General features: G+C 50.6%; 4 protein-coding genes across 4 annotated transcripts; 2 read left to right on the forward strand and 2 right to left on the reverse strand.

The window, feature by feature from the left end:
* Window positions 1-978: 978 nt before the first annotated feature.
* SAPIO_CDS8849 (uncharacterized protein) lies at window positions 979-2929 on the reverse strand (the record flags this gene model as incomplete). The annotated part of the gene is made up of 4 exons (XM_016790391.1): window positions 979-992; window positions 1085-2252; window positions 2337-2714; window positions 2783-2929. 4 exons carry the CDS (start codon window positions 2927-2929, stop codon window positions 979-981), a joined length of 1707 nt encoding a protein of 568 aa, XP_016639694.1.
* A 2752-nt stretch (window positions 2930-5681) lies between these two features.
* SAPIO_CDS8850 (uncharacterized protein) lies at window positions 5682-6524 on the reverse strand (the record flags this gene model as incomplete). The annotated part of the gene is made up of 2 exons (XM_016790392.1): window positions 5682-6290; window positions 6354-6524. The coding sequence occupies 2 exons, from the start codon at window positions 6522-6524 to the stop codon at window positions 5682-5684; spliced, it is 780 nt and encodes a 259-aa protein (XP_016639695.1).
* Window positions 6525-7776: 1252 nt separating this feature from the next.
* SAPIO_CDS8851 (Uncharacterized protein) lies at window positions 7777-10006 on the forward strand (the record flags this gene model as incomplete). Its single annotated transcript, XM_016790393.1, has 4 exons — window positions 7777-7874; window positions 7948-8514; window positions 8590-8722; window positions 8777-10006. 4 exons carry the CDS (start codon window positions 7777-7779, stop codon window positions 10004-10006), a joined length of 2028 nt encoding a protein of 675 aa, XP_016639696.1.
* Window positions 10007-11101: 1095 nt separating this feature from the next.
* On the forward strand, window positions 11102-12665 carry SAPIO_CDS8852 (uncharacterized protein; the record flags this gene model as incomplete). Its single annotated transcript, XM_016790394.1, has 3 exons — window positions 11102-11115; window positions 11186-11255; window positions 11787-12665. 3 exons carry the CDS (start codon window positions 11102-11104, stop codon window positions 12663-12665), a joined length of 963 nt encoding a protein of 320 aa, XP_016639697.1.
* Between the last annotated feature and the right edge of the window lie 1365 nt (window positions 12666-14030).

Below are 14030 nucleotides of genomic sequence, written 5' to 3' on the forward strand. Positions count from 1 at the left end.
GAATATCCTATCACGAGGTTCTAGGCATTCTCTCCACCGGGGACCGAGAAGTAGGGGGGATAGGCGTAGCTGAAAATCATCCTCTTTACCCAACATGGACTGGATCCAAATCGGATACATAGCTGCTTGATATGGTATCTTCAGAGCTGCAAGTCTGAATTTAGTTCCAAGGCTCCATACGACATAAGCAAATACAGTAAAATAACAGCATGTGATGGAATCGCCTCCAGACATGACTATGAATTGCCTTCCCAGACCCGACAGGACGATCTCTTGAATCGTCCACGTTCGGGTGAACCAAGACTTGGACAGAAAATTTCCGAGAAGCCTAGTAACTTGACTTCGGTAGATTCGGTCATTTGACGACAACCTCTTCTGCTCGCCAAAGACATGGTCGGCGAATTCCTTTGTCCAGGGTATTTGAGACATTGATGAACATTCCTCGTCGGTCATTTCTACTACCATACTGCTTAGCCAGTCGTTTCCCAACAAGTTATGCCCTGTAACTTACCATTCGACGATGAGGTGGAATCTTCACCGAGAATTTCACCATCAAAACACTTCATTTTGCTATGTGGGTCTTCACGACCTGGGATCCTACTAAGTTGATGAACGAGTCTCCGAGTTGGTAGGTCGCATTGTCCAGGGTCGACGAGCACCTTTCCCGCCCGCTTGTAGATTTTGTCCATGATAGAGACTTGTCGGCTCTTCTCCTCTTTCGAAGTCTGGTCAATGCAAATTTGGTCGATCCATACGCGCCAAGTGACAGGGTCTTGAGATTCGCGTGTGGAGACACTATGGAGCCGGTGAAAATTGTGAAGAAGCCTTTGGCAGTTCTTGGTGACGAATAACAGCTTTCCGTCGCAAAATACGGGAACAGAAGGTTTCTGATCCCCCCATGAGTATGAAAAGGCGAGATATTCCGGCGCAGATGAACCGTCTGACAAGTCAATTTCCTCAGTCGTCAGTTGCATCAGGCTAGGAGTCCACACCTGATGGTCATGCTCCATAATCAGCACTCTCGTCGAGAGTGGCAATTTTAGAGGCCTATGGCTATGAATGCATGCCTCTGGTACAAACGCACGGGCAACAATGGGGTGAGGCAGCGAAAACTGATCGCTAGCCGGGACGTTGGGGTGATTTACCACCCGCCGATTATCCACAGCCTCGAGACGTTGGTTCCAGTCCCCCGGCCCAAAAATATTGATGAAATCCCTACCGTCTGCCGCAGTCATACCGTCGCCGTCTACAGCTATGACTAGCCCTATAACATTGTGTTTGGCCGCATCGGGTTGTGTGGCATCTGCCGACAAGGCAGCCGGCCCTCCCCGACAAGGGCTGTTAACTTCCGTCGTCACTGAAGTGTCCTTAATGACGGGGTCTAGAGTGTATGCCATTGACGTTCTTTCTCTGATATAGATCCGGAAGTATTCCCGCACCGCTTGCTTGCCTTGCGGCAGCAGACTTTGGAGCAGTGTTTCAGTGATCTCAGCAATCTCAGCACTGATCTCCGTTGAGGCGTAGTGCTGCTGTATCTGGCGCAATAAACTCTCGAGGCCGATGATGTTGGCAGCCACCCTTAAGCACGTTGTAGTAATGACCGATGTTGGTGGTCTCAGCCTCCTGGAGCTGGAAAAGCTCCAGTGTATCTCGAAGAGGGTCTTGTCCATTGCCGGAGGATGAGAGCTTATGAACTGTTCGACAAACTCTGAGAGAGCGTCTATAAACGTTGAATCGGTTGCCTTTGTGTCATCGTCATTGCCACCGCCTTGGCTTAAATGTAGGTGAGCGGTCCGTACCCCCAACGTTAAGATAGCCAACAGCAACAGTTCGCGGATTTTGTCGCAAATTCCGCAAACCCCGACAGCAGCAAGTCCAACAGAATGGGGCAGCAAGTCGCGCTGGCCATGGGTTAGGCTTTCCCTCGCGAGGGCTACTGGACCCCAATCCGCGGATATATTGCCGAGGTCTGCGAGTTGGAATCCGCTTGTCCGGTAGCAAGAGTAGAGGAGCTGGATTTGGAATAACAAGATTGCCCGGTATTGATTTAGAATCAACTCGCGGATATCTGTTCTCAGCGCCTGGGAGAAGCGGTCGTTATATTCCGCCAAGCCATTTTGAAGAAGAACTTTAGGCAAATCGCAAAAGAAGTTCATGGTAGAGCAGAGGTCTAGCATTTGAGAGGCACCTCTGCGTTGGTCAGGGTTTCTCGTCCACTCCGTCCACCCTCGCCGTGGTAACTCCTGCTTGAGCTTAGCAATTAATTATCAAGAATTTTCCAACACACAAACACCCACGTTTAAGACCAAGACACATCCAACCCATGGAATGGCGACCTCAGGCGTATCCTGTATCGCAGAGCGGATGTCATCCTTCATTCGGGCGATGAATTTGCCGTGGTTGGTTTCTAGAGCCGTTTTTAGAGTTTCTTCCAATTTCTGTATTCCTAGCCTTATAACATCGATCATCTGTTGCCGTCTTCTATCGTTATCAGTGCGGTCGATCAAGTTGATCGGTTGCTCTCCTCTAGCATCATCTTCTGGACCCCGTAGCCTAGAGGACAAGATCTTTTCATATTCATTCAAGAGTAGTGGGTGTGACTCTTGGAGAGCATCGTATGCCACGTCCCATAGGTCTCTCGAAATTGACAGGTCAGGTCTGGTAAGCCGAGTTTGTAGCGTCGAGGCTCGATTCGTTTCCGAGTCAGGATTGGACTGTAAAGCGTTCTACGAGTCAGTTCGACCCCAGCCCAGGAGCAGAAGAGCTTTTGGGATTTACTTACAATCGCAGTTTGCCCCTGGGATCCGTCGCCTATGATAGAAGAAAGGGGAATCTGTGAACCAGTCGGCTCCTGAACAACCCCAGAAGCTTGTCCGGGGGGAGCGGAAGGCTTATTGGACTGGAACTCTATGGGATCGGCGCGCTCCATTGAGATGAGGGTAACTTCTAGCAAGAGGGGGGTATTCGGGATGGTGGATGATGGGTAAAGGGTAAATGATGATCGAAAGTGAAGAAGACCCCACGGAATACGGAATCAAAAAGAAATGAGTCCAGGCCTTTGAGCCGTCGGTGCCTTATCTCGCCCACCATGATTTTCAGGCCAATTATGTCCCGCCCCGTGATCCCCCCTCAGCGGTGATGGTGTGGCGAGCGACACCAGACCTCCCGCCGACTCCCTTTTTTCCATTTCAAGTTAAACTACAGCGGTGGTGCTTGCACCAGAGCGTTTATATGTTTCCTTCGTAGAGAAAAACGGACACAGTCATAAGGCGTGTCTTATTATATTTTAAGCAACTAGACCCAAGAAAGGTACAAAGGATAAGCAGAACTCACGAGGAAGAGGAGTCCGTATAACACAGGTGCGTTCACGGCTTACCTTCTACGACGGATCCCGTAGAACATCAACATCTAAGAGAGCCTTGTCACAGTGCTAATTACAGAATGAGCACTGCGATGGGGAAAAGGTGGTCACAGACTTACAGCGCAAAAGGTGCAGTCCTCCTTTGGGGACTGAACCAGCAGAGACGGGGAAACATTATTGTTCCTTGACGCGGCACAGTAGGGCGACACGAGATTTCACCTTCTCAATCCATTTCTTCTTTCCTTCCCAAGTTTTCTCCATGTATGCCCACTTGAGTGAGGGATTTAAAACTGTCCATCTTGAAGTAGTGCCTTGGCAATATGGCGGGTAATCTTGCATCGCACACGGCGACTTGGATTCATGCATTCAATGCCGGACCGAGTCCCTCAGCGCATTGGCTCATTGCCTATAAAACATCTACTCGTCTTTATTGCGAAACTGCAAAACTGCGAAACTTAGGACGAGCTTAAAATAGGAATGGGATGGGATGGATGGACCAAGTGTCGAATCTGGTCCGGCCCTATTTCCGGACAGTTCTTCTATTATTTTACATATAGATATGTCTCCTATTTAACACTAGTATGATCTTTGGCTTCTCCCTATTTGGAAGCCTCCTTTGGTTGTGATACGGCCCTATTTCCGTTGATCAACCATTTCCGACGTCCTACTTCCATTCCTACAGGCGGAATTGCAGCAGCTTCTTGCAGGAACCATTCTTGACTATCTGACCACCATTTGTTCCTTGTTTCCTTTCTTGTTTCTTGTAGTGTTTCGGGCAGGCTGCACTGCTCCGTCTTAATAGCTAAGGATTTTATAAATTATTAATATAAAAAAAAAATAAAAAAACTTAATTAATATTTTAATAATTTAAAATAAGTAATTTAGTAATATATTAAATAATAACTTATTTAAATTAAGTAAATAGTTTAGTAGTTAAATATTAATATAGCTACTAAAGCACCAGCTTAATTGTTCTCGAAATGCGTGTTGAGAGATAAGCTTGGGAACACAACTGGGGGATTATTTGAAATAAGAGTTCCTGGGAAAGATCATGGGGCAGCAGACGGAGCCACCTGCACGGAATTCTGGCCGCAGTTTTTTGGTGACTTCTTACGATGTATGGAACCGCCCTCAAAAACAGGGGGATTATTCACGTGATTAGAGTTGATGCCCCCTTCAAATATCACCATGTAACTGCCCTGGCCTTCGGCAGTGTTATTTTTATTTTTCCATAGCTCTCCTTTTGAGTATTTGAACAACCTATACACGATATACCAGCCCGAGAATAGCTCGAGAATAGCTCGAGTTTTTTTTTTTTTTTTTTTTTTTTTTTTTTTTTTCAGTTTTTCGTATATACTTTGTTACCGAGGTCCTCCTCGGACTTATATCACGGTTCTTCACGCAACGTCTGCGGCTTTACACCCCAGCAGGATCGCAATCTTGCATCAAACCAGTGCTCCAGACATTTTGACCAGGGTACTTTAGAGAGGCCTAAAACATACTTAGAAGGTCCCTAAAATTAACGTAGAGGACTGAGAACACCCTAAGCGGTCAATTGTGAGGGGCAACGAAATGTCCCCACACATGTTGGCATGATGGGGATTCTCCCCACTGCTAATCCCGTGGGAATACCCCTCTCTCCTCCCTCGGAAGGGCAGAACCTGCCGCAGGTGGTTTTCCACCTTTCGCGGTGGGTTAACAGTCGCCAAAACAACCATCTCGATGGTTGGATTAGGAACATACACTGAAAATACTACTCCTAGCAATAATAATAAACTTAGAGAGAATCAAAAACTCCAGATCAGGACCTTAAGACGAGCGGAGCTGATGAAGTGGAACTCAGCGCTTTATAATGCTACTGCATTATAGTGAGTATCAGACCCCTTGCTCACTTCTTCTAAGAATGCCACGCCTCAGAAAACTAGATAAACTTAATCCTTCTACCTTGACATACTTGATTACTCTCTCTTCGACAAATGATGATAATGTGCAGGAGTGCTGTATCCAACCTGAGCCGAAAGGATTCCTCCTACCCCACTCAGGAGATTGAAACTGGCGCACCATGTTGATCGTGTCTGCAAGGCTACGTTCCGTAGCGCTAACAGATCCAAAAACTGGTGGGAGACCATTCGCGTGCATCTCCTTCGTAAGAGCGCCTAGAAGTATAGATGAACATTCAAACGAGCACCCCATGTGGTTATCACGAAAATGCAACAAAAGGGAGCGAAGCTGGGTGAGGATCCGGTCGGTTAATTCAATGCGACGACAATTGAGTTCCTCTGTTAAAGGTTAGTCTCTGTACCGAAAAGTCTCTGCTAGATTACTTGCCGATGACGGATGGAATTGGAAGACTCAGGGATGAAACTTCTCCTGGACTCTGCTCTATCGCTGTTCTAGTCACCTCCTTGAAGATATCGTCTTGGATGAAGACATAGGAGATGAAAACCCAGAGAACGAGATCTCTATCAAAGTGCGCCGGAAGTTGGTTCCTGAGTTTCTGGATCCACATATCGGAGAAGACTTCAATAACTTCATGGCACTTGTAATAGTCGACTAGAAGGGCAATCTTCGCCAGCATCTCAAGGCTGACAGTTCTAGGCACACTTCGAGTTTGGCCATGGACGACGTGCATGAGGATCGTAAGGGCTTCCTCGTCCCAGTGTTCAAAGTATATGTATCGGCAGCCATCTGCACTGGTAGTCGCTTCCTTCCAGGCGCAGGTGAGAAGGTTTCTAAAGTAGGCTGAGGCCAAGGTCAAGTGCCGTGATGAGACGCGTAGTCGTACCTCTCCGATGGCTACGCCAGTGTCTTCTTCGAGTGTATCTTCTGTGGCTGGCGTTTCTATAGGCCGGTCGAGCGCCTCTTTCGGTGACGGTTCTTCCACGTCTACCGGATCGGGGAGCGGATCGGGGAGCGGATCGGAGAGCGGCTCAACGACAGCATTTCAGCCTCGGCGTAACAAATAGTGGTGGCAGCTTAAGAAATGTCATACCTGCGCCTTGCCTCTCTTGCCCTTCCTGCTCTTCTTCCTTTTTCCTAAGCCAAAAGAGGGTGTAAAACTAAGTTTCTCCTGCTCGCTCCAGTCGGCAAAGGGTGCATTCGGATTCCGTAAAATTAGAAGGACATCACCGTCAGGATCAAACTCGCGATGAGATCCGTCCATTAGGCTATTTTGCTAAACACCAGGGGCTGCTTAATGTTCTGCAGCCCAGATGTATTTGGAGGATGTCGGGCCGCGAATCTGATGTGAATTGCCAGTGTACCAGCTTGGATATGTCGGAACTGTTCAGGGGGGTGGAAGAACGATTCAGATTATGGTTGAGCAGTCGAGGATGTATTTCGCTTCTATCAAGAGTCATCCATCAGCTACACTGCAAAAGGCGGTCCATAGATTAGACTGTCCGGTAGGTTAGCTTTGCAAGCGGTTGCTGGGATCGAGGTTGACGTTGGGAACAATCTCTGATCACGGATCGCGCAGTGGCGCTGTCGGCGGTCGGCAATGTGGACAATGTTTTATTATCAGGCTGCTCGCTCGAGCTCTAAAAAAGCTAGGGATGACATCAACCACTCAAAGGATGCCTGCAGAGCGGCTTGGCGCGTTTACTTGGGCAAGGAAGATCGGGCCGTAATAGTTAACTGCCCAAAAATGTGGATCGCGAATGTCTTTCCGCTATTTACGTTGATCATTCCAAGGGATGCAAAACGCCACGAAAGGAATCTGCCAATCCATCAGTCTGCCGATGCAAGCGGGATGCCCACTCTCGCCCGGATTGGTGGTGGCCCGGAGGGGTTAGACGCGGGAGGCCCACCAACCCCGTATGCTCCGTGTTCATCCTGCCTGCTCGGAGCATCCCGTCGCACCCTAGTGGGTTCTCAGTGTAAGGTTGGATCCTCTCACCAGGCGCCTTTTCCGTGGATGTAGGCCATGTGATAGATAGGATTACTCCCCCACATGATTTTGGTCTGCCTACTGCCTGGAGTGAAAATGTCGCCGTGCCAGCTTGCGGAAACTGTAAGTTCTTAGTTCTCCTGGAGTGTTAAAGGCGTGTAGTATGTAGGGTTGAGATCACGTGACATAGCACTCCGGAGCACGTGCTGTGCCCCTCCACTGCCCGCCCTAGTGGCATCGTACCTGTGTACCTATGTACCTATGTACTTGTATTACTGTACTGAGGTACGAAGTACAAAGGTATTGATTGAGATCTTGAGCTCCCAAGAATTCACAACCGCCGCGTCGACGCGACTGAAGAGCTTCACAACCACAGCTCACAATCATCAGCACGGCTTCTCCGCCAACCACCGTGGCTGCATCTCTTCTCAAGAACCATAACTTCGGAAGAGGCTCCCACATACCACTCAACAGTATCCCAACCCAATCTCTAGACACACCAGAAGGTCACCCACATGCCTGAGCCATGTCCCTCAGCGACAATGAAGTCTTCCAATTGCGGGCAGCTCTGCAGGACGCTGTAGTCAAATGTTTCGAGCGCTGTCTCTACCAATCCGCGAAATGGTGCGTCCAGGTTCATTTCAATAACCCCAATCGACTGTCGCTCCCCAAGCTCCTAATGCTAAGCTTCTTGCAGGGCTGCTGAGCTCCTCAACTCCATCCCCGAATCCACAGGCCAACAACCCTCCTCCCAAGACACAATAACCGCCCAGTCCGCCTCCATATCCGGCCCGAATCCCGACCCCGAAGAAGCACGTCTAGAAGCGCAAGAATTCAACAAATACCTCTTCGCAAAATCTCTATTCGACTGCCGCGAATACGACCGATGCGCCGCCGTCTTCCTTCCCGAGTCCATGCTCTCGGGCATCGTGGAATCCAAAGCCGAACCAGCATCGGGAACTCCCAAGGGAAAGGGCAAGCTAAAACCGAGTGCGACGGCGGCGACGGCAGCAGCTGAGTCGAGCAAGACTGCGGCGCTGCCGAAGATAAGCCAGAAGAGTCTGTTCCTTGCGCTCTATGCCAAGGTGATATCGGGCGAGAAGAGGAAAGATGAGGATGCGGAGATGGTGATGGGGCCGCATGATGTGGGGACAGTGGGGAATAAGCAGTTGCTTCTTGTGAGCAAGTGTCTTAATGCGTGGTTTGAGGAGAGGAGTGTGGGCGATGAGGAGGCGGTGGGAAGTCAGGGCTGGCTCGAATATCTGTAAGTGATGCCGACGCACTCTGCTACTCCTGTCACCCATAAACCAACCCGCTGACGTATGGCCCTGAGGTCTAGCTACGGAATGGTGCTTGCAAAGGAAAAGAACAACGAAAAGGCTATGGAGTATCTGGTACGGAGCGTGCACCTCTTCCCCATGAACTGGGGCTGCTGGCTCGAGATGGCCTCATTAATATCTCGAGTGGAAGATGTAAGTCTACGAACCGATTCCTCTACATCACCATCAGCGACTGACCACCTGCAGCTCAACCGCATCGCCAAGCACCTCCCACACAACATCGTCTCCTTCATGTTCCACCTCCACACCTCCCTCGAACTCTTCCAACAAGGCCCCTCCCTCGCCAACTCCCTCGACCAACTCCTCAGCATCTTCCCCACCTCCTCCTTCCTCCTCACCTGCAACGCCCTCCTCTCCTACCACGCCAAAGACTTCGTCGCCGCCGAGCAGCACTTCAGCCGCCTCCTCTCTCTCCACCCTTACCGCCTCGACTCCCTCGACCACTACTCCAACATCCTCTACGTAATGAACATGCGACCAAAACTCGCCTTCCTGGCCCACCTCTGTTCCAACGTCGACAAGTTCCGGCCCGAATCGTGCGTCGTCATCGGGAACTACTACAGCCTTTTATCTATGCACGAAAAGGCCGTGCAGTACTTCCGCCGTGCCCTCACGCTCGATCGTACGTGCTTGTCAGCCTGGACGCTCATGGGCCATGAGTACGTCGAGTTGAAGAATACGCACGCCGCGATCGAGTCGTATCGCCGAGCCGTGGACGTCAACCGTCGGGATTATCGGGCCTGGTACGGTCTTGGTCAGACATACGAGATGCTCGAAATGCACACCTACGCTCTATGGTACTACAAGAAGGCGGCAGGCTTACGGCCCTGGGACGGCAAGATGTGGTTGGCCGTCGGCTCGTGTCTTGAGAAGATGGATCGCGACCGAGATGGTATCAAGGCGCTTAAGCGCGCGCTGCTGGCCGATGCATACTACGACGTGGGGAGCAGCTTTGGCAGCGGCGGCGAGTTGCTAGGTGGACGGAATACGACGGGACACATGGATCCCGAGACGTTGCTGCAGATTGCCAACATGTATAATCGGCTCGGCGAAATCGACGAGGCCAAGTCTTACATGGAGCTCTGCCTCGCACAGGAAGATGGCGGAGTCCAATCCTCCGACGACATGCGTTTCCAAGAGTCGATCACCATACACAACGACTCGCCTCCTCCTTCGGACGACGGCAGAGGGGGCGAGAGCGCCGCTGTTGGGGCCGGGGATCACGAGGGCGGCACGGGTGTCACGGCGGCGACGAGTAAGGCGAGGATGTGGCTGGCGAGATATGCGCTTGATATGGAGGATTATGTTACGGCGAATCGGTTGGCGACGGAGTTGTGTGAGGACGGGGTGGAGGTGGAGGAGGCGAAGGCGTTGTTGAGGGAGGTGAGGGCGAGGATGGATGTTGAAGGGGTGTGATGGGGGTTGGGAGAGTCGGTGTATCATATGGAGTTATTACCGGAGATTGCATTATGGGTTTCGAGTGTTATGAGGATTAGACATGAGGAATGAATATGACACTGGTCTTGACTTAGTGGGCAGGCAAACTGTGGTCAGTCCTTGGTGCTCAAGTCTCAAACTGGCGCTTTTCTACTGCTTTTTTCCGCCGCCGCGTTTTCTACGACCCATCCAGTTCCATCTGCGACCTATTAAGAATATCGGAATTACATCTTGGGCAGGCGAGACGAAATTCGGCTCCGATGGTACATTTGTCGACTTTCACGACGATCGAGTGCCAGGTCGGGTCGCTCAATATGGTACACGGACGAATCCAGTTTGCCCGCAATGTTGAATCATGTCCGAACACCAGTGCTAGTCGCATTCCATTCCCTGAAAAATTATTTGTTGATCTTTCTCAATTCTGGTCCTCCAGGCAGACAACGCGGAAAGACGGTTCGACGCAAATGAAGTGGAAGAAAACCAATTCTCATCACCAACCACTCATCAACCGAGTGTTGGTGCCCACGCAGCTGCTGCCTATCCCGTATCCCCCCCTTTCCTCGAAGCAGTAGATGAGATTGGTCACCCACGTTAACAACTCGCAGCAGCGCAACATTATGCATTCACTCGATGCGTTGGACTCGCCCTACGGAGAGAGTCCAGTCGAGACATGCTGAAAGGAGCAGACAGCCAGTCCAGCATCCACCCTGGAAAATACCAAAACATCATAGATGTTTACCGACTTCCCCGCACGATTGTGCCCCAAAAAACACAGGGCTGCTAGGTGCGCGTTATATATATTGATAGCTCTCGATATTGTGAGGAGGCTACTTCAGTCTTTCAAAGCACAGCGCTGGCAACATTTCCGGCCTCACTTACTCCCAGGAACCTTTTCCAAGAATGTGCAGCCTCCCTTTAGACCAAGCTTGTCTGTACCGATGTGATCGTTCCCTCTGTTTGCCCGCGCGCGCGCCCAAACATAAACTGATACGATAAGGCAGAACCACACCTGCCGGCCTGCCAACCTACTGCCTGCCAGGCCGTCTTCAAACTCCGGAAAAAAACTTCGCAATTATGTCCGAGACATGGTATGTAATTCTCGTAATCTTCCAAGGACAACCTCACGGTCCTTACGTCTCCACTGATACCACACTGCAGCGAGGACGGGTGCACCGAGTGGGGTGCCGGCAAGCGATACTTTCTTTGCGGCCATGAGGAAATAATCGAGGTGGAGATCCGCAAGACCCATTGCTCTGCGGCGGAGGCCTCGCCTGATAAGTCCTGTGGGAAAAGGCCCCGTCAGGCTGTCTTGGGATCTACGAGGAAAAGGGCGCCTTGCGAGGATTGTAAGGATTCTGGAAACTGGCGGCAGGATGATAACGGAGTCTGGATAGACGTCTCATAGACAGCATTATTAGTATGAGCATGGAATATCCACATGCTTTTCTTCAATTCACCGCATGCTCCAAGCTGTTTTAATTGCTGTCCTTCGTCTCCAGTGATGAGAACGATAACAACGGATAAAGGAAGCTGTGATGGTTTGATGGTTTGACGGCGGCCTGGTAGGCTGACCTAAGCAGCTTGCTGACTTGGTTTACTGGTAAACCAACCAAGACAAGACAATTGAACAAGGACGGAAGCCTACCAAGGCGCCAGCATTGAGAGCGTCGATTCCCTATCAATTGCTAAGCATAACTTACTTTCCACTACCTGTTTCATACTTCATTCTGACCTCCTTGGAATGCCAATACCGACGCAGACCAATTCGGACGCCATTATTCCGTTGAATGGTCATGTCTTCAAGGCAAGATTACTCGGCATGGGTGCCTACGGCCTCATCTATAAACTGAGCGACCTGGTCGTCGTCAAGATACCTCGCCGCAAGATCGAAGACGCCGAAGAGGAATTCGCTAATGAGCAAAAGATGTTCAAGATTCTCGATCGAAAGAGTCCGTACATAATCCCGTGCATATATCAAACTCCTTCGGCAACGTTCATGCTGCGTGCGGTTCGGGACCTCCGCGACGTGATCAGTTCAAAGATCTATAGTTACGTCCAACGAAAGACAGTACGTTGGATGGGCCAGCTATGTGGAGGAGCGGCCTTTATGGAAAAGCAGGGCTACGCCCACGGGGACCTTCGCCCGGACAATCTACTCATTGACCAGAACGGTAACCTAAGAATTCACGATTTGGGCTCATCGCTCCCAGTGGGCAACCAACTGCCCGTGGCGACCGAGCCGTTTGGCCGGCTCCTGAGCAAGGAAGAAGGGAAAGGGAGAGGATACGGTTTGGCCGGCCCTTATACCGAGAACTTCGCAATCGGCTCGATCTTTTACAGCCTCACACGTGGGCACTATCCGTATGCCCGGGAAGAATACGATGTTCCGACGTTGATGAAGATGTTTCAACGGAAGGAGTTTCCTCGATTATCTGATTCGACCGAGGACGGAATCATCTCCCGATGTTGGAACGGGGAGTACGGAACTGTTGCCGAGCTTGAACAGGTGTTTAAGGACATGGAGGGCGGAGGGGAGTGGTATCTGTTCCCCGCTGAGTCGGAAGAGTGGGTTGCGGAGCGTCGGAGGGAGTGCGAGAGGTGGGCTGCTGCGGGTGGTGTTGACGAGTTGATTGAATAGGACGATCGTGATCACTCTGGTGGGGATCGTAATAGATTAGAAACGATAGTAATCTAAGAAGTATGGAGTAAATTGTTTTATCTGCTTGTTATGGGAGCAGGAGATTGATCGGAAAGGGCCGGTAGGTGCAAGGAACAATAGACGATGAGAGGAGAGGGGAAAGAGCATGTCGAGACCACCAGACCAGAAGGGTCTCCCCGCATCATCGCCATCAGGCCCTCGGACTGCTTTCTCTCAGGTCGAGATGGAAAACCCAGTACGGAGTACTCGATCGCCTATCACGAGAAGAGAAGTTGAGGACCCGGCCAGTTGTGGTGTGCCGATATCCCGACTTATTGAGAGCTGCAGAGGATTGCAGGAAAGAGGAGTACGAGTACACTATGCGTACGCATACTCCGCTCTGTACATGGGCTGGTCATGCCTCTCACTCCTCTCGGTTCAACGCTGGGCTCCAGACCGGGGAAATACGAGGTTTGGCTCATCTGCCCACACCCAACCCCAATCCTATCCTCCCTCGAGCAAGCAGGGAAGCGCGGAGTGACCGAGGGTAAGAGGGAGGTATCGGGTGCTTGTCTGGGCTGGGCATAGCTAAACTAGGACGAAGTAAACTAATAAGACGAAATAAAATGAATCCTGTGAAAAGGGCAACTCTTTGCAGTCTCGAGCCACTACCAGATCACCAAGTCCGGACACTAGCTAGGAAGATCCCTTGGCAACGGAAGAAAACATTTCAAAGGAAAATATTAAAAAATTTAAAAGAGGACCTAGATCTCGATTGAGACCCGCGTCCCGCTCAGTTCTGATCTGCGTTTAATAGGTTATTGTCGTTTTAAGAAGCTGAAGATGCCGAGAGCCATGATGAACCAAAAAAGATGGGCGGTGTAAGTGGAAGAGTAGTGAGCACTGCTAACTTATGTTCTACGTGAGCATTTGAGACACTTGCAGGATCTCGATAATGTGATTACTCTCACTCCACGGCGATAGGATTATCAAATGACGCCGCAAACCGGGGATTCCCTGCCAAACAATGACGATAATGGGCACCGTAACTCTCCTTGTCCGTCTTGATGTTTCTAATCTATCTTCAACTTAGTGAGTCTATCATGACGTATCATGACCGTGGCGTTCCCGATTCCCGATTCGGAGCCAGGCGCGGAGACCCCATCCGGACGCTACCCAATCAGCCCAAACCTCGAGCTCAGCAATACGAAGTCAGAAAATGCACCTTGCAGCGACGCTAACCCGCATCGAGCAGCAAAGGTCAACAGTCGAGAGGTTGGCAGAGAGATGTCTGCGGGTCTCGACGCTGCATTGTGTTGGTCCTGGGCTGCTGGCGATCGCTCTTGCCGATTGTTGGAAAGTGAC

This window comes from Scedosporium apiospermum, assembly GCF_000732125.1.
Source record: "Scedosporium apiospermum strain IHEM 14462 chromosome Unknown SEQ_SAPIO_0132, whole genome shotgun sequence".
NCBI classification, from domain to species: Eukaryota; Fungi; Ascomycota; class Sordariomycetes; order Microascales; family Microascaceae; genus Scedosporium; species Scedosporium apiospermum.